Consider the following 21,341-nt stretch of genomic DNA (forward strand, 5'->3'; position numbering starts at 1 on the left):
ACCCTATCCTGCCTTGCTTGCCATATTCCTGCATGGTACTTTTTACATACAGCATGAAAAATGTGTAGATTTTCATACACCGCACAAAGTACCGCATTCCAACCTCCACCGGAGTCCTGACATCCCAACTCGGAAAAACAGCCGCGGCTGGCAGGGGTGAGGAAGGGCGTGGACATGGGTATGGCGTCGCGCGTTCCGCGTGTGATGTGCGGCAGGGATGGTGGCGTTATGGGAGATGGGGACAAGAATGTCGTGTGTTGTGTATGTGTGTTATACGAGCGGATTCTTGGTTCTTGGGCATGGCGAGATCTTGGGTAGGTTATGTGTGGAGATTTGGAGGATTCTTGGGTGGGGTGGTTGTTCGGGTTAGTGAGTTGCTATTTATTGTTGTGGAGCGTTCGTCATGTCCAAAGTAGATTATGCTTGAGGCGCGTTGTACCGGTAAAGGAGCGTGTGTTAATTGTTGTTCATCTGAAGGTTTCTCCGATCCTCCTTCCCATGCATCTCCGTGCCTGTTTTCATGTGCGCCTGGGCCTGGTTCGGTAGCCTAATTCTTGTCTCCTCCACCATAGTATGCGTGTCCAAGATAGATACTTATAGTGCTATAATACCAACTTTGGTCAAAGAGCCATACCAGGCCTACTGAGTCGCCGATATAACTCAGAGATTGGTGACAATCTTAGTTCATTCTGGCCTCCCTCTCCTCTGTACCATCCCCGTCGACATCTAGAACTTCATCCCACCATTTCCGAAAATCTTCATCAATCCACGCCCTTAGTGCTTTTAGGCTCTTCACCAGTCGATATGTCTGCGTTATATTTGCTGTGCTTCCAAGAGCAACAGAAAAGAAGATCTGGATGGGCGAGGCAGGTTTCCGGATGTCTGAATTATCAGCTATTCCAGGAGGAGTGGACACCCGTCCAAAGAAGAGATACCATACATCAGACTGGACGGAAAGGAGGGGAAACACGATTTGAGAGATGAGGTGTTTGGGATCGGGGTTAACATTGTTGATGGTACAAGGCTGGGCCAGATCCTGCGTCTGTGGTTGCGTATGCATGGGACGTTTCTGCCTGTGTCTAATATCTTCCAGTCCTGCTTGCCTCGCTGCTTCATGTTTGTTCGCTTTCAGCAGAACAGTCTCCTGCATTAGCTTCTCGATGCGGGCCACTTGCGCCGCCAACCACACACCTAACTGCACTTTCGCTTCCTCTTGAGTACGGCTCTCAGTTTTAGTCTCGATGGATACAGCTATAGGTCGAGTTCGCAGGCCATCATAGCTCACGTGGTTAATAGACTGTGATGGCATGTCGACAAGAGGCAATACGGCATCGCGAGCAGGGTGTGAGAGTTCAAGGAAAATCACGTAGTCAACTATCTTGGCGGTGGTAAGAGCAGGGCAATGTGTCGGTCGGAAGTCAGCTGTAATTTTTGCAGATGTTCTACGCGGAAATACCGTTGGTCAGCAAAGTAGAATTCATTGTAGCAGAGTACAACTCACACGCTTCGAAACCCAACACTTGCCTCGTCGTTACCTAAAGCCAGCTCTAAGACTTTAGTGTGAACGCGATTGTTCCACTCGCTCTCGTGGTCCCGGTTCTCCACACAGCGATTTGACAGCGCATAGATAGTCTGCACAATGTGCAGCTCGCGCAGAAGCTCCTCTATTGGACGGTCGTCATTGTGATCTAGCTGGGAGGGCCTGATTCTCCCAATGCTCGCCTTGCCCAAGTGTTCTTGCAAGCTCGCAGCGAACACAGGGCCCTCGATTGCGTCGTACAAAGTTTGGAGGAGAGCAAACCCTGCAGTTCCCAGTTGCATCTCTTGGAGATCCGTTGTGGCAGCCAGACCTGTGTACGTGACGCCGCTCCCTACGTGCCGCAACGAAGTGACCTTTCTCGGGCTTCTTGAGCGGGCAGAAGATGTTGACGCCGACTGTGACTGCGTGCTTGGTCGCAAAACAAATCGAGACTTGAAGTTATTCCCGGAGCCATGGCCGTGGAGATCATCTGTGATAGCGTCAAGAGTCTCTCTGTACGAGAGCTTGCGGACAGGTTGTACGTTGTTTGTGTTGGATCGCCGGGGCGTAGGCTCATCGAGCTCGTCCACGGGGTCTGCATCGGGAGAGTACATGTCGATAGGCAATCGGCGTTTGAGGGGTGATGGCGTTCGTGTGACATTTTCCTCCAAGACGTTGCGACTGTCGGAATCTTCGTTGTGCGGTGACGGCACAGGATTGGTGTGGCTAGTAGACATCTTTTCATCCAGTGTGAGACGGCGAGTCTTGCGCGGTGATACACTCTCGCAAAGGTAAGCTCTCGCGTGCTTGTGGGAGGGAGTCAGGGCCGGAGGAGGAGAGGTGAGCTCCGAAATCCAAGCAGTGACGGCAGCAGGATGCATCGAGAAGGTATAATGTTGTTGGAGTAGAGGAGAGTCGTGGCGCATCCTGGAGACCTCGGGATGAGCCAAGGTACCACCGGGACCAAGCGCAGCAGGCCCGCCCGGTGCCAGCACTCCATCTTCTTCTGCCAACAGCCTCTGCTTCCACAACTCTAGCGTTGCAGAAAGGAGCTCCTAAGCCCGATCTCTACTCCTTCTATTTCCACGCGCTGAAAGAGCATACCCATGTGGTCACAATTCTTGGCGTCTATTAGAAGCAGCCCGCATGCAGCCGCATTGGGGAGTATCGAGCTTCAAAACCGTCACACTTCATGCTTACCGCGCGCTTCTTCGTGATGATTAGCCATGTAAGCGCCCATCTGAGTGATGCTTGAGAATGCGCCGCAAAACCACTACGCAGGACCAGTGTGTGGATATATAAGATAGAACTATGGTAGTACAGATTTAGTATTGCAGTACGGTATTCCTTTAGTTATTTTCACAATCTCATCTTCCAGAATACTTAGCATTCATGATATCTGGCCTAGGATACAATTTATACAAAATCTAATACTCATTAGGAACGCAACATCCTCTAATGGGCAGCGAGACGAGATATCAAAATGTTCTCTTTGTCGAGACGAAAGCAGACGGAGGGGGGCACATCTTCCACGTCACTGGTGATTTAGTCTCAGGCATGAGATTCCATTCCAAACCGGGGCGAGAACCAGAAATGTCCCAGACGTTTTACGCAAAGACGTATCTCGGACGTATTCGCATCGAAGACTATCCAGCACGTTTGAACCAAGTGCTGCAGACGGCGCCGCCACCTGGCCGTCAGAGGGCATTCAATCCTAAGACGATGCGCATCGAGCAAATCAAAACAGACGGGACGTTCTATGAAGCCCATGAGCAGAGACCACCTTTCATCAAGTGCACTGAATAGACCGAGCAACGAGCTCTCCCAGCCTTGTATTAGTACCAGCTGCTGGACAACAATCTACGACAAGCTTACGTGATTATCCGCACAGACGCTACTAACGTGATCCACCACCGAGCGCCCACCCCCACCAAAATCCACCACCTACTAAATAAGGATATTGCGCCACCTATAACAGCTATTATTATAAGATTTTTTAGAGTTATAATTATTAGATTTATTAGAGTAGATTAAATCTTTTAGATTATATAAGTAGCTTTTTAAGGGGTCTAATTAGGTGCCCACGCTATAATATTATTATATTACCTCTACTACTATATCCTCTTCTACTGTGCTGTAGCATAGGGTGTATAGGAGAAAACAAGGCTTAGCCTAAAAGATTAGGTAGATTAAATAGTATAAAGGTATAAAGGATTAGAGAATAGAATAGTATTACTCTTAGGGACTTTACTTAAACTTAATAATATTAACTTTTTTCTTATAATCTAATATTAAATTTATATCCTCTACTATTAGATTACTACTATTAAACCTAGCCTATCCTACTTCTCCTTATTTAAATAGGTTACTCTACCTATTAGTTTAAATAGCAAAGCCTAAGGGGATCTTATCTTATCTTAGTAAAGGGGAGGGCCTAGTAGTATATAACTAAGAGGACATTTCTCCTAGTATAAGGGGGGTAGAGAAAAATTAGAAAATAGGTAGTGTCAATAATTAATATTATTAAGGCAAAAATAGTAGGCCTATATTAGGATATGTAGAAATCTAGATTACTAAGGTTAGGAATAATTTAGGAGATGGATTATTAGATTATATCTACTACAATTAGACTTATATATATAGAGCTTTAGCTACCCTTACTAGAAGGTAAATAATTAGTAAACCTTCCTTACTAGAGCTCCTGCTTTTTATTAGGCACTTAGTAGTAAGCTAGCAATTAATTAGATAGTAGGTTATATAGTGGTATTAATTAGGATTAATTAGATTAAGATGCTCTATAATCTAGTTAATATCCCTCCTATAACACACCCCCTAGGTATAGGTAGATCTTTTATTATTATAGTTACGCTTATAGTTAGTAGGTAGTTGTAACAACTTAGGTAGGTAGGGCATCCAAAAGGTATCCTATACGACTTAAGGGCATATAGGAGTGCGCGTTAGTATAGAAAAGGATAAGATTCCTACACCTATAGGTCTTGTATAAAAGGACAAGAAGAATATACCTATCCTAACTATAGGCAAGCTGTTCTCTATATATATTAGTAAGTTAGGCCTTTATTAGGCCTAACTTAGTATAGAATAATAGGTAGGCTATTCTTACCTTATTATTACACTACCCCCTCCTATAGAGAAAGGATAGTCCCTATCCTTAGGATTAGGTTTAGATCCCTTATTAAAGAAAAGCTCTTGCAAAATAAATCTACCTTTACCTCTACCTTTACCTTTACTTTTTATTCCTAGGGTACAGACCCCTATCCTTAGCCTGCCTATAACTAGCCCTCTACCTACTAACTTTCTTATTCCTATATCCCTAATTTTTAATTATTTAACCTAATCTATCTAAAATCTAGTAAGTATTTAATCTATATAATTAAGTAGTTACTAATCTAAATTAGAACCTTTAGCAATGCTAGTACTAGTACTACTAGGAGTTCTCCCTATTACTTATCGCGCTCTCTATATAAGGGTAGTTAGGGCTCTAGCTAGGGGCAAGTTTAATAATTTTAATTTTAAGTTAAAGAATTCTAAAAAGTACTAGTACTATATCTCCTAGAATAAGTATTATAATCTAGTAAGTATCTAAGTCTAATAAGGTTTCTTTACTAATTCTAGTAGATTCCTTCTTTTATTAGCCTAGAGTACTCTACCCTTAGGGGTGCTCTAGATAAGTACTATAGCCTAGTAGCAAACCCTACTAAAGGTAATAAGGATAAGGATACTATAGTTACTTATTAGAAGGATATTAAATAGTTTAAGGCTACTATTTAAGAAGCTACCTAAAACCTTACTAAGTATATTACTATTACTAATACTTAGACTAAGGGTATAGAAGCTACTAAGATCCTTATAGCTATATATTATACTACTATATCTAATTTATATTAGCTTTAGAATAGTATTTATAAGATAGTCTTAGTAGTTAAGGGCTTAATAAGGGCTATTAATAAACTTAAAGAGGAAATAGCACTAAATTAGGAGGTAACCTTCCTAGTGTAGGCTAAGATAAAGGCTTTCTATAAGAAGGAGTCTAAATTAGTCCTAGCTCCTACCCCTACTCCTGTACCTGCTCTAAACCCTGCTATACTAGTTTTCTAGAAGCTAGCTAAGAAAGATAGTCTAGGTGCTATCTTAGCTAATACAGAGTCTAAACTAGGTTCTAATAGAGAGATAGATATAGAATAAAGAGGTTTCCTAGAGGTAGTATCCTAGGAACCTTAAAGGTTCTAGGATAGTTCTAAATAGGATATAATAATAAATAGTAACAAGAATAATAGTAATAGATAGTAGTTAATAGATAATATATAGCTAAATAGGATATAAATTAGTTCTAATATTAGGTATAATTATTATAAAGTAATATTAGATCCTCTTTACCTTTTTCCTAGGCTTAAATCTATTTTAGTAAGCTGCGTAGGGGACCTAGCTAATTTAGATACTATTAGTAGAATACCTATAATTTATAGGGAGCACCTATAAAGTTAGAGGTAGGATACTAAATAGGATTAGGATTATATCTAACCTACTTAACCTTATATTTTAGCTTAGATTAATATAATTTACTAGCTAGGATTTCTTCTACCTCCTATTCCTCTATACCTTATATAGGGGTACTAGGGGGTTTTAGAGCCTCTTATCTAAGTAATAGGTCTTAGGGATCTTTATATAGTATATTAGGAGAGAAAACATTATAGATCTTAGAACTAGGTAGTAATTAGAGGTAATATGCGTTTCCTACTTATTCTAATACCTTAAAGGGACCTTCCTATTATTTAGATAGTTTTTAGCTAGGTTATAAAATAGCAAGATTAGTAGTAGATAAATAAATATAGTTACTAACCTTCTAGTTAACTAGATAGTAATAGTAATTAGTAGTAGAGCGTATTTAGTCTTAAGCTCTTTCTATATTTTCTTTAGTAATCTTCTAGGCGTTATATATCTAAGTAGCAAGGGATAAGGCGTCCTTATAGTTTAGTTTCTCTAGTATAGTAGATAGGGTCTTTTCTAGTTTCTAATACTAACTTTACTTTAGTAAAGAACTAATAAGGAGCTAATATAGAGCTATGTTAATAGATAAATATAGAAGAGTACTTTAGGTATAGTCTATTATAGGTAGTAGGTTACTCTAGTTATCTTAGTAATAGGATATAAAAGGCCTTAGTCTCTAATTAATATACTTATTTATAATCTTAGTTTATCTATTAGTTTATTTATAGTAGGTAGTAGAGAGCTTAACTTTAGTGCCTATAATCTAATAGAATTTAGACTAGAAACTAGATATAAACTAAGGGCCTTAATTAGAAATAATAGTATCTAGAGTGTGTCTAAATTAGTACACCTACTACACAAATAAGGTAGCTATACCTTAGGTATCTATAGTTTTATAGTAAGGGATAGTAATAGCTTGCTTTAATAGGCAATTAATAATAACTATAATCTAATTATAACTATATTAATCCTAGGGAAAATCCTTAAAATTAATACACAGGTGCTGTATTAGTAGACTAGGGATTAGAAGGGGGTAGAGCATGCTAGGGAGTTAGTGCTGTCTTAGGTGCCCTCTCCTATATAAGATATAGTTCTAAATATAGCGTTTATAGGTAGTCTCTATACCTTTCTAGTAGTAATATTAGGCTAGAATCTAATAGGTTTTAGTAGCTAATAGGTAGGTAGTAGACACTTAATTATAAGCCTTATAAATTAGTCTAGTATATAGGACTAATCTAGCAGGCACGCAAAGTTAATCCTAGTAGAGAAGGAGTCTATTTTCTATCTAATAGTGCTTAGGCAACTCTAATCTTTCTATTAGGAATAAGGACCTATTTTCTTAGAGAAGAGTTTTAATAAGTTCTAGGGATCTAAGAGTTATAGGGTTCTAAACTACTATAATTAAAGCAAGGATTAGTAAGGAACGCTTAGCTAGGTAGTCTTGCGCTAAGTTAGAGTTAATTTAGGGGTGTAACCTATCTAGGGCGATTATTACTTATAAGTAATTATCCCTTTAAGTAGTCTTAAGGTTAATTATATCCTATTCCCTTCTACTTAGGATATTAGCTTAGGCGTTGTAAGATCTAGGAGTATACTTAATTTAGAAGTTAAAGGGACTTATAACCTCTAGCTATCTAGCTTGCCTAGCACTAAGGACTTTAGTAGATATAAAGTACTCTAGTGCTCTATAGTCTGTGTATACTCTAATAAGGTGCTAAGTACTTATTAGGTTAGCACGCTATTTCTTAAAGGCGTAGATTATTATAAATAATTCTTTATTATAGATTTCCTAGTTAAGTTTAGAACTAGTAAGGGTCTAACTAAAGAAGGATATAGGGTACTATTTCTTATTAGGATGCTCCTATAAGAGGATAGCTATAATAACTCTATTAGAGGCGTCTATCTCTAGTTTTAGAGGATACTTAGGATAGAAGTAAGCTAAGCTTAGGATTGCTAGTAGGGCATTCCTAAGCTAGTTAAAGGCTTATTAGCATTCTAAAGTCTATACAAATAGGGTAGCAGGGCTCTAGAGAGTAGTTAAGGGCTTAGCTATCTTAGAGAAGTTTTCTACAAATTACTAGTAGAATCTAGTAAATCCTAGGAAGGACTTTACTCTAGTTATTGTCTTAGGAGCGGACTAGTTTTAGAGTACTTTAACTTTATTAGGATCTACCTCTAAGCCTTTGTTAGTAAGGATATATCTAAGGTAACAGGTATAGGTTATATAGAATTTGCTTTTCTTAATATTAGCCTGTAATCTAGCAGAATAAAGACGCTTAAGGACTTTTTAAACATAGTCCTTATAAGTAGCAAGGTCTTTAGAGTAGATAAGGATATTATCTAGATAGGTAATATAGAAGTTATCTAAATAATCTATTAGTATATTATTTATATAGCGCTAATAGGTTATAGGTCTGTTATATAGCCTAAATAGTAGGACTTTGCATTTATAGGCACTATACCTAGTATAGAAAGTAGTATACTCCTCTAAGTTAGGGTCTATTTAGATCTTATTAAAGGCAGCACAAATATCTAATTTTATAAAGATTTTTACTTTAGCTAGCTAGGATAAAAGATTATCTATGCAGGGTATTAGATACGCGTCCTTTCGCGTTAAGCTATTAAGCTTATAGTAATCTATATAGATCCTAAGGCCTCTATTTAGCTTCTTAATATACAGGATAGGAGAGGTGAATAGGCTCTAACTAGTCTTAATAAAACCTTTCTATAGGTGCTCTTATATATATTCCTTAGTAGCCTAGAGTTCCTTAGTATTTTAACAGTAGAGGGGACTCTAGTAGTTTAGAAGGGGTTCCTCTAGGACTATCTTATAGTTATAAGGCTAGTAGATTAGAAGTTTGTTAGCCTTAGCCTTATTAAAGATATCCTAATAGGAGTTATAGTTAGATAGGAGCTTCTAATCTAACAAGCTATAGTTAAGAGTGTCCTATTTAGATAGGGTTTAGATCCTACGCTTAATCTTATATAGGCTAGTAGTAAAGAATTTATTAGAAGATTTTTTTATATTAAAAAAGAAAGTATTAGTAGAAATAGTAGTAATTTAGAATTTTATAGGTAGGGTAACAGTTATTAATTAGACTAGGGTAAGTAGCGTAATAGGTTTAGTAGCAGCCCTATAAGCAGCTAGAATTTTAAGTATACTACGTATCCTATTAATTAAACTAGGACTATTTTAGTTCTAGTTCTCCTCTTAATCCTAAAGGGCGTCTCTTTACAAGATATTATAGGTAACTAGAGTAGATAGCACTTGCTAGTAGAGTTATACTAGAATAGGAGGTGCGGGGTTATAGGTTAGAGGATATTTCTCTAGCTAGATTAGTTAAGATTTATCTATATTAATTAGGATTTAGAACTATTTTAGCTAGTGTTATCTAATAATATAATCCTAAGAACCTAAGTCTACTATTATAAAGGGGTAGTTATAAACCTTTTAGCTACTAACTATTATATAAAGCTAAATATAGTAGGTAACTAGGGAGGTAATCTAATCCTAGAACCCTTTAATAGTAAGCTTGTATAGTAGCTTTTAGATAGGTACCCTAAGCGTAGAAGAGATATTATAAGTAATTTTTAAATTAAGGAATAAATAACCTTAGGCCCTAGTATCTACTAAAGCATTTAGGCAAATACTAGATCTATTAAGGTATAGGGTTATACATGCAAGTAAATAGGAACTAATAAATAATTTAGTTAAGGAAAGGTTTAATAGGTTATATTAAGTTAGGCCTAGGAAGGATAATCCTCCTAGGCGTTATTATTTCCTATCTAATAGCTATCTAAATTAGTTAATTTAGCAGTTTCTTCTTCCTTAGAATTCTTAACAACCTATTCCACGTCTATAGCCTAAATCCTAGGAGGTTTAGGGTAGTTACTTAAGAAGTGCCTAGGCTTTCTATAATTATAGCAAGTTACTAGGGTTCCTATTATAGTAGCGCTAGGAGTGGCTAGCGTAGCAGATAGGGGTTAATTATTTTAAGGGGTAGTGCCTTATTATTACAAGTAGGGCATATAAGGTTTAGCTATTAAAGGTCTATTATAGGGTTTCTAATTAGCGTCTAAATAGGACTAGTTTCTAGAGTGTTAGAAGGGGGTTAGTCCTTTTCTAAATAATAGAGTAGTCTAAGTAGGAGTAGATAAGGTAGGGTATAGGCGGCGTTCTATACTAAAAGTAGTAAGATAATCTACTATAGTCTTAAAATTATTGTGCTAATTTTGTTAGAAAGCAAGGTTTAGTATCCTTAGGGAAGGTGTAATCTTTATCTAGAGGTAGTAATACTACTCTAATTAGGGTACTTCTCCTCTAATAGCAAGACTCTAGAATTATAATTTAAAAGTAGGGAACGTCTCTATTTAGTTATATATAGGCAGTTAAATACAGTCTAACTCTTAGCTATCTTATTTCTAGTAATAAAGTAAGTTTAAAGGAGGGTAATTATTTCCTTAGCTTTTTAGAACTAAAGACTTAGGGAATTAGATAGGTAACGTGGCTCTAAGTATTCTCTTGCTAGTCCTAAGTAGTGTCCCTATACTAACGCTATCTAAGCTCTAGAAGAGGGCTAGTAATTAGTATTAATCTCTAGCCTATCCTAAATAGATGCTTGCTATTATCTAAAAGTAGGATTAGCACTATTACTAAGTGTAGAGATATTTAGCGTCTTTTTAGATTATCTCTTAGCTTTTATAGTATACACTATAGGGTTTAATATAGAAGCTAAAGACTAGCCTAGTTAAGTAGTACCCTATATCTCCTTATAGAGGGAGGTGTTGTATAACTAATTAGTAAGTTGCTTAACTTATTCCTCTAACCTCTCCTTTTTAGATAGGGTTAATATATATTTATCTTTAAGAGAGGTGTTGCTTTAAGATTTCCTAGGAGCACAAGGTACCTCTAGAGATAGATAGGAAGTAGGTCCTTCTAGGAGGGCGTTGTTAATTAAGTCTTCCTTATCTAATTTCTTTCTATTAGTAAATAGGCTTTTAAAAGTAGCTAAACTAGATACCCTTCCTTTACCTTTGTCTAACATTTTGTAGTTAATAAGAATAATAACTCTTTTCTTTTTCTTTTAGGGGGGTTTAGTTGTAGAAGGATATTAGCTTTGCCTCTAATTCCTCTAGGCTTTTGGTAGTCTCTAGGTCTCTACCTTAACGCAATCTAACGCGATTTTTCTAAAGGTAATCTAGCACTACCTATAGGTCTAGAAGTCTAAGCCTATAGGCTTTAGTTATTAGAAGTTCTAATAGCTATTCTAACTGTAGAGTTGCAGGGTTAGATAGTTACTAGAACTAAATTAGTAGCTTAAAATAACAATAAGTGCGATATTCTTAAATACTATCACTAGCTAGGATAATATTCTTCTTGTAATATAATAACTTAGGTAGGTAGGGCATCTAAAAGGTATCCTATATAACTTAAAGGCATATAGGAGTGCGCGTCTATATAGAAAAGGATAAGATTCCTACACCTATAGGTCTTGTACAAAAGGACAAGAAGAACATATCTATCCTAAACATAGGCGAGCTGTTCTCTATATACATTAGTAAGTTAGGCCTTTATTAGGCCTGACTTGGCATGGAACAATAGGCAGGCCATTCTTGCCTTATTATTATAGTAAGGGTAGCTAAAGCTCTATATATATAAGTCTAATTATAGTAGATAGAATCTAATAATCCATCTCCTAAATTATTTCTAACCTTAGTAATCTAGATTTCTATAGTTATAAGCCTAGTTCGCGCTTTACCTTATTAAAAGATCGTCCTATCTATTTAAGCGTATTATTCGACTTGGACACTAAGCTAGCAAGCTTTACTTTTTCTTTTATACCATTTCTTAAGTAGAAGCTTACTTATTACTCTTCTACTATAAGCAACTAAATCCTAAAGGGGGATATCCTACTTACTAGATTAACTAACTAGCCTACCTAGTACATTCAATTTAGATACTATACCCTAACTAAAGGGATCTAGGTAGAGGTAGACCCTAAGGCTTAGGATACTAAAAACCACTTTAAGAATAAACCTATTAAGCCTAACATGCTAACAGGTATCGCGCTATCTAATATAACAAGCAAGCAGTACAAACTCTAAATAGCTTAGTACTAAGCCTGCTTATTAGATTAGGTATTAAAGTTATTAGTAATCTAGAACCTTTTTACATAGGTTAACAATATAGTAGATTAACAGATCCTTACCCTAGCCTATATAGAGCTTATTAATTAAGGAAGAGTAACCCTCTAAGCACTTATCTAAGTGCTCTGCAATAACCTAGCGCTAACTAATTTAAGTGCTATAACACTAGCAAGATCGCAGTATAAAGCTTATCTTACTAAAGTAAAGTTAAGTAGCTAAGACGCTAATTACTAGTAGCAGGAGTAGACAATCCTATATACGCAAGCTAAGGTATACAACATTCCTAATATTAAAGGATAGCTTATAGTATAGGATTATCTTAAAGCTCTATCTACTAGGATCTTACTAGATTAGGGTTAAACTATGTTTTAAAGGATTATTAAAAAGTTAGTAATAGGAGAGCTAACTTATAACCTCCTGCAGGTTACTAAGATCTATTTATTACTTCTCTAAGAGAATAATATAAGATTAAGCTCTAAGGGTCCTAGAGTGTTTGCAATAATAGGAGCTCTAGCTTTATATTAACCTAAGAAGAAGTCTTTATGCCTATATAGTAGATCTTACCTATAGAAACCTCCTAAATACAAAAACGTTATTAAAGCTAAGACTAATATAGGTAACAAGCTTACTACTACTTAATAATTAGAGATTAAGAAAAAGATTAATAAGAATTAAAAATTTAAAGAGTTAAGAAAAGCACTAATTAAGTCCTATCCTATTAATTAAGATTATAGTAGTAAGGCAAGCGCGATTACCTATCTAGGTAGTATCTAGGCGGCACTAATTAACCTAATATTAATAGCAGAGAAAATAAATAGGATCTATTTAACTATAGACTTTAAAGCTTACGCTCTATTAAAGAGCACTATCTTTAATAATAGGGGTGTAGTACACCTAGTTAATAATATAAGCTACCTAGAAGAAAGCTTGTTTAGATTAGTTAAATATAAGACAGTTAAAGTAGGAACTTAAGGTTTTCTAATCTTAGGCAGAAGGACTAGAGTAATCCCTAATACTCTTAATAGACTAAGAGGTCTAAAAATAGAAGATTTAGTGCTTACTAACGTAGTGTTAGTAGAAGGTTTCTATATAAATATTATATTAGAAGCTTAATTACTTAAAGCAGGAGTTTAGTTCCTTAGGCTAGATACTACCTTGTAGTTTAGATTATTAGAAAAGAGCGTTATATTAGCTAAGTTACTACGCAAGTTTAACTTAACTTTCCTAGAATACAAGCCCTCTACCCCTTATTAAATAATCTAAAGCATAGTGCCTAAACAACCCTAATAATCCTAGATAACTTACCTAAGACATAATAGTAAGGAGCTTTAGCACTAATAATTAGGCTATTTAGGACCTAAGGCGCTTAAAGCTCTAGTTAAGTTAGTAATAAACGTTAGGATTAAAGGAACTCCTAGGAGCAAATGCGAGCACTGCGCTATTACACATGCCTAACAGGTTATATTAAGATAACTAAGGGAAAGATTACTATATCTATACTACTAGGTATTATAAGATCTATTTAACATACTAATAGGTATAGCTTACAAGTAATAGATCTTAGTATTAAAGTGCGACTACTTAGGAAAGCTTTATACCTATCTACTACAAGCTAAAAACCTTAATAAGATTATATAGGTGTTTAAAGATTTTAAGAGCTTAATACTTAACTAATATAAGCTTAGTATAGTTAAGATTATGCAAGATAATAACATTACAACACTCCCTTAGTGTAGCAAATCTTGCTTTTAGATCTAGGTAGCTAACAATAGTATTAAAATTAAGAGCTCACCTGTATATACCTATAAACCTAATAGAGGAGTAGAAAGAGTAGGGCAGGAGATTATAACAAAATTAATTAAAATAAGTATTAGAGCTAACCTACTAATAAAGCTCTAGCCTAAAATTATTAAAGCAGCAACTTAGCTCTATAATATAAGCCTGTCCTATGCTTATAATATAATATTACCTAATAAAGTGCTAGATTGTTAGTTTACTAGATACTTTAGGTAGTAGCAACTAGAGCAGATAAGGGAGGCAACTACTAATCTCCGCCCTAATTAGAGTAGAATATACGCCTATAGCTATTAAGCTTACCCCCTTAACAGAGATTAAGCAGCTAGGCGTTATAAGAGGGTTTTTAAGGTAAACCCTTAGGGTTATATTAGATCTCTAGTAGGATATAGAGTATCTAATATATATAGGATATAAATCCCCTTACTTAATTAGATTATTATAACGCAGAATGTTACCTTTAATAAGGATCTTTTCTATAAAGAGAAAGATCTAGAGTAGCTTTAATAGTTAGAAGCTTAAAAAATAGTTAATATTATTAGTAAAGATAAGATCTATAATATAGGAGAAGTATATAAAGAGCTTAATATCTTTAATTAGCTTTATATTATAGTAGAGTAATATAAGGAGTCTAGTAAGCAAGGAGGACTAAACCTAGCGTAGGAGCTAGGGGGTAGGGTAGAGCTAGAGGAGGTAGATAATTAGGCTAGCTAGCCTAGTAATTTATAACCCCCTAAGCAGACACCTCTAGCGTAGGTACTAAGTATAGCTAGCTTAGTACAAAGGATCTATATAAAGTCCCCTAAGCTAATAGGGCTCTAAACTCCTAAACTAATACTAGAACTAAACTTTAGTATAGGAGACAAAGGATCTATATAGGTTATAGATTAGGGTCTTACTACCTAAGATAGTAGTAATCTAACTTACTTTAACACTATAATAGGTAGCTCCTAGGAAAGACCTAGAGGAGAGAGTGCTATTAGTAGGTTACTCTATAAGAGCACGGAGATAAGTAAGGGCACCCTATCTAGCTCTTATAGGGGTGGTAAGCAGAGCTCCTACCTACCTACTTTAGGACTAGATTCTGTATCTCCTATAGATCCCTTATAAGCAGCACCTAGAGCTCCTAGAAGAAGTAGAAAACTATAAGTTAAAGGACTACCACTAACGTGTGTTAGTAAGCAAGCTTAGGGACAGGACCCTAATAAACTACTAGGAGGCTCTATAAGTATAGGGATATATATAGTAGTAGATCTATTAGATATAAATCTAATTAGAAATCCCTTATATAATCTTTTAGTATATCCTAAACTAAACGCTATAATCTACGCTATAATTATAGTAGTAATAAGGAGTAAATCTCCTAAAAACCCTAAAAGAAATACGCACTAGGACGCTCTACAAAAAGAGCTAAAATAATAGAAGGATCTCTATAACTACTAAATAGGATAGTAATTTAGAGACGTAGTATATAAAGAAATTAATACTCTACTAAACGCTAGTACCTAGGAGGAGATTAATAGGCTAAATAAGGGAGAGCATCTACTCCTACTTAAATAGGTGTTTATATATAAGCTTAATTAGGATAGTTACCTAATTAAGTGTAAAGCAAGGATAGTAGTAAGAGGAGATCTATAGCTTACTAACTTAATTTATTTAACCTACATAGCTACCCTAGCAGCTTAAACCTTTAGGACTATAATAGCTATTAGAGCTAGGTTTAACCTTAAGATATATTAATATAATATTATTAGAGCTTTCCTTAACGCCTTAAGGGATTAACACCCTATAGTTATCTACAAGCTACCTAAAGGATATTAAATACCTAGGAAGTGCGTTAAGCTTAAACAAGCTCTATATAGACTAAAAGACTTACTATTATTATAGTATAATAAGCTTTTAACTACACTCTAAGAAAATAAGCTTATTACTTCTAAAGAGGAGCTATAGCTATTCTTTAACAGAGATTGCAGTATCTTGTTAATATTCTATATGGACAATATCCTATCGCTCTATTACTAAAACTACGCAAGCTAAGCTTACAAAGTTATCCAAGCTCTAAAGTAAAGATATACTATAGAAGAAAAGGGACCTATAAGCTAGTTTCTAGGGGTAAGAGTAATCTAGGATAGAAAGAGATAGATAATAACACTTATTTATAATAAATACATTAACAAGATTATAAAGAAATTTAATCTAGTAGAGATAGGAAAATTCCCTACTATACTACTATTAAGTAAAGATATTAAAAAGAGTATAGGAGAAGCCACTAAAAAAGAGATTAAGGACTATTAGGAGCGCGTTAGATTAATCCTTTACACCTTAATTATAGTGCGCCCTAATATTACCTATATAGCCTCCTAGCTCTCCTAATACCTTACTAACCTATCTAAATAATACTTTAATACAGTTAATTAAGTAATTATCTATCTATACTAAACTTAATACTAATTAATTAAATATAGGAATAGGGATCCTAATAAGCTTATAATATATAGTAATGCGTTATTTACTAATAATATTAATACTTAGCAATTATTATATAGATACCTAATCACGCTCTTTAGAGAACCTATTATTTAGAAGGCAGCTTAATAAGTAACTATTACTACTTTAACTACTAAGGCAGAGCTCCTTATACTTAAGTAAGTAAGTAAAGAAGTAATAGTGTTAAAACGCTTTTTAACTAAAATACACCTTACTTTAGATACTACCTAGATAATTAATTATAATAATTAATAAACTATTAGGTTAGTAGTAGGTAATAATAAAAGGATCACTACTAAGCTACGCTATATAGATATTTAAAACATATAGCTAAGATAAGAGTATATAAAAGGATCTTTCTATATTACTTACCTACCTACTAGTAATATACTAGCTAATAGGCTTACTAAAAACCTAACTATATAATAATTTATAAGGTTTAGGGAGCACCTAAAGTTATATAATAGTAAAGTATATATTATATAGTATTAATTAAAGTAAGGTAGTATATAAGATCTATTAATATATAATATAAAAATAACTAACTATAGCCTACCTCTCTATTATTAACTAGGTAGCTTCCCTAAGGAGCTCTATTACACGTGTAAAGCGTGCCTTAGAGTCTATAGAGAGCTACCTAGGTTACCCTAACCTAGGATCTATAGGGGGAACCTTAGAGGAGCTAGAGTCCTTATCTTCTAATAAGGAGCTCTAGGCGCCCTTAGCTATAGTAGTAGCCTTGCGCGCAAGCTTAGTAGTAGTAGTAGTAGCTTTTACTAGCTTCTACTATTTAGCCTTACTCTTCTTAAGGAGCACTAAGACCCTCTACTTCTTATCCTTAAGAAGGTCTTAGCTCTTACCTACCTACTTCCTTACTAGGAAGGATAGCGTAGAATATTAGGCAAGCTTAGGGCTATTAGTTTATTAGTATAGATCTTACTAAGTATTATAAAGGAAAAATTCTTATATAGATTATATATATAGGGATATAGCTATACCTAGAGGAGTACTACTAGTACTAAGTCCCCCTACTAGAAGAGTTATAGCACTTACTATTAGACTTATTAAAGAGCGTAAAGTATAGATAATTTAGATAAGTTTTAGTATAATAAATACTAGGCTCTCTATAGTAGGAGGATCTTAGGGTCTCCTTAGGAGCTAAAGAGGGAGTAGAAGTAGGAGTAGGAATATTAGGTAGGGTCTAGGGAGGAGCAGGAGCTAGAGTTAGAGCTAGAGTAGTAGGAGCTAGAGCAGGAGCAACCTTCCTTAGCTTCACAATCTTAGCTATAGTAGTAGTAGCTACGCGCTTAGCTACTATACACTCTATAATAGCCTTACGCTTAGTAGTAGCGCGCTCTTCTTTAGTAGTAGTAGCTTTAGTAACTATAGCTTTAGCTACGTAGGAGGTAATAAGGGCAGCGTAGGTAGAGTAAGCGTAAGTAGTAGGTTTTAACTTTAACTAAGATATAGGTTAGTAAGGATATAGGTATAGTTTAGATCTTTAGGGTTATATAATCTTATAACTTAAGCTATAGTAAAGATTATAGTTAGGTAGATAGAGTTATAGAGCTCTATCTAGATAATATCTACGCGCGCAAGCGCAGGCTAAATAAGGAAGGCGCGCTAGTTAGTATCTAAAGGGTAAGCTAATTTAACCCTTTAGATATACAACACTCTAATTAGCTACACTACCTACTAACTATAAGCATAACTATAATAATAAAAGATCTACCTATACCTAGGGGGTGTATTATAGGAGGGATATTAACTAGATTATAGAGTATCTTAATCTAATTAATCCTAATTAATACCCCTATATAACCCACTATCTAATTAACTACTAGCTTACTACTAAGTGCCTAATAAAAAGCAGGAGCTCTAGTAAGGAAGGTTTACTAATTATTTACTATCTAGTAAGGGTAGCTAAAGCTCTATATATATAAGTCTAATCGTAGTAGATACAATTTAATAATCTATCTCCTAAATTATTCCTAACCTTAGTAATCTAGATTTCAATATAAACTATACCTATATCCCTACTAACCTATATCTTAGTTAAAGTTAAAAACTACTACTTACGCTTACTCTACCTATACTACCCTTATTACCTCCTATACTACTAAAGCTACTATTACTAAAGCTACTACTACTAAAGAAGAGCGCACTACTACTAAGCGTAAGGCTGTTATAGAGCGTATAGTAGCTAAGTATATAGCTACTACTACTATAGTTAAGATTAAGAAGCTAAGGAAGGGCGCTCCTGCCTTAGCTCTTACTACTCTAGCTCTAACTCTAACTCTAGCTCCTGCTCCTCCCTAGACCCTACTTAATATCCCTGCTCCTACTCCCTCTTTAGCTCCTAAGGAGACCCTAAGATCCTCCTACTATAGAGAGCCTAGTATTTATTATACTAAAACTTATCTAAATTATCTATACTCTACGCTCTTTAATAAGTCTAATAGTAAGTGCTATAACTCTTCTAGTAGGGGGACTTAGTACTAGTAGTACTACTTTAGGTATAGCTATATCCTAATATATATAATCTATATAAGAATTTTTTCTTTATAATACTTAGTAAGATCTATACTAATAAACTAATAGCCCTAAGCTTACCTAATATTCTATACTATCCTTTCTAGCAAGGAAGCAGGTAGGTAAGAGCTAAGACCTTCTTAAGGATAAGAAGCAGAGGGTCTTAGTGCTCCTTAAGAAGAGTAAGGCTAAATAGTAGAAGCTAGTAAAAGCTACTACTACTACTACTAAGCTTACGCGTAAGGCTACTACTATAGCTAAGGGCGCCTAGAGCTCCTTATTAGAAGATAAGGACTCTAGCTCCTCTAAGGTTCCCCCTATAGATCCTAGGTTAGGGTAACCTAGGTAGCTCTCTATAGACTCTAAGGCACGCTTTACACGTGTAATAGAGCTCCTTAGGGAAGCTACCTAGTTAATAATAGAGAGGTAGGCTATAGTTAGTTATTTTTATATTATATATTAATAGATCTTATATACTACCTTACTTTAATTAATACTATATAATATATACTTTACTATTATATAACTTTAGGTACTCCCTAAACCTTATAAATTATTATATAGTTAGGTTTTTAGTAAGCCTATTAGCTAGTATATTACTAGTAGGTAGGTAAGTAATATAGAAAGATCCTTTTATATACTCTTATCTTAGCCACATGTTTTAAATATCTATATAGCGTAGCTTAGTAGTAATCCTTTTATTATTACCTACTACTAACCTAATAGTTTATTAATTATTATAATTAATTATCTAGGTAGTATCTAAAGTAAGGTGTATTTTAGTTAAAAAGCGTTTTAACACTATTACTTCTTTACTTACTTACTTAAGTATAAGGAGCTCTACCTTAGTAGTTAAAGTAGTAATAGTTACTTATTAAGCTACCTTCTAAATAATAGGTTCTCTAAAGAGCGTAATTAGGTATCTATATAATAATTGCTAAGTATTAATATTATTAGTAAATAACGCATTACTATATATTATAAGCTTATTAGGATCCCTATTCCTATATTTAATTAATTAGTATTAAGTTTAGTATAGATAGATAATTACTTAATTAACTGTATTAAAGTATTATTTAGATAGGTTAGTAAGGTATTAGGAGAGCTAGGAGGCTATATAGGTAATATTAGGGCGCACTATAATTAAGGTGTAAAGGATTAATCTAACGCGCTCCTAATAGTCCTTAATCTCTTTTTTAGTAGCTTCTCCTATACTCTTTTTAATATCTTTACTTAATAGTAGTATAGTAGGGAATTTTCCTATCTCTACTAGATTAAATTTCTTTGCAATCTTGTTAATATATTTATTATAAATAAGTGTTATTATCTATCTCTTTCTATCCTAGATTACTCTTACCCCTAGAAACTAGCTTATAGGTCCCTTTTCTTCTATAGTATATCTTTGCTTTAGAGCTTAGATAACTTTGTAAGCTTAGCTTGCGTAGTTTTAGTAATAGAGCAATAGGATATTGTCCACATAGAATATTAACAAGATACTGCAATCTCTGTTAAAGAATAGCTATAGCTCCTCTTTAGAAGTAATAAGCTTATTTTCTTAGAGTGTAGTTAAAAGCTTATTATACTATAATAATAGTAAGTCTTTTAGTCTATATAGAGCTTATTTAAGCTTAACGCACTTCCTAGGTATTTAATATCCTTTAGGTAGCTTGTAGATAACTATAGGGTGTTAATCCCTTAAGGCGTTAAGGAAAGCTCTAATAATATTATATTAATATATCTTAAGGTTAAACCTAGCTCTAATAGCTATTATAGTCCTAAAGGTTTAAGCTGCTAGGGTAGCTATGTAGGTTAAATAAATTAAGTTAGTAAGCTATAGATCTCCTCTTACTACTATCCTTGCTTTACACTTAATTAGGTAACTATCCTAATTAAGCTTATATATAAACACCTATTTAAGTAGGAGTAGATGCTCTCCCTTATTTAGCCTATTAATCTCCTCCTAGGTACTAGCGTTTAGTAGAGTATTAATTTCTTTATATACTACGTCTCTAAATTACTATCCTATTTAGTAGTTATAGAGATCCTTCTATTATTTTAGCTCTTTTTGTAGAGCGTCCTAGTGCGTATTTCTTTTAGGGTTTTTAGGAGATTTACTCCTTATTACTACTATAATTATAGCGTAGATTATAGCGTTTAGTTTAGGATATACTAAAAGATTATATAAGGGATTTCTAATTAGATTTATATCTAATAGATCTACTACTATATATATCCCTATACTTATAGAGCCTCCTAGTAGTTTATTAGGGTCCTGTCCCTAAGCTTGCTTACTAACACACGTTAGTGGTAGTCCTTTAACTTATAGTTTTCTACTTCTTCTAGGAGCTCTAGGTGC

The 21,341-nt window shown here is 34.7% G+C and overlaps 2 protein-coding genes across 2 annotated transcripts; one reads left to right on the top strand and one right to left on the bottom strand.

Moving 5' to 3' along the window:
* Window positions 1–679: 679 nt before the first annotated feature.
* IAQ61_010917 (uncharacterized protein) lies at window positions 680–2,827 on the bottom strand (the record flags this gene model as incomplete). The annotated part of the gene is made up of 3 exons (XM_066098982.1): window positions 680–1,442; window positions 1,502–2,550; window positions 2,720–2,827. Coding segments are annotated over 3 exons (1,920 nt in total), but the record flags the coding sequence as incomplete, so codon positions are not given.
* Window positions 2,828–2,977: 150 nt separating this feature from the next.
* IAQ61_010918 (uncharacterized protein) lies at window positions 2,978–3,325 on the top strand (the record flags this gene model as incomplete). The annotated part of the gene is made up of 1 exon (XM_003834932.1): window positions 2,978–3,325. One exon carries the CDS (start codon window positions 2,978–2,980, stop codon window positions 3,323–3,325), a length of 348 nt encoding a protein of 115 aa, XP_003834980.1.
* Window positions 3,326–21,341: the final 18,016 nt, after the last annotated feature.

This window comes from Plenodomus lingam (assembly GCF_022343315.1).
Source record: "Plenodomus lingam strain CAN1 chromosome Unknown contig_9, whole genome shotgun sequence".
NCBI lineage: Eukaryota > Fungi > Ascomycota > Dothideomycetes > Pleosporales > Leptosphaeriaceae > Plenodomus > Plenodomus lingam.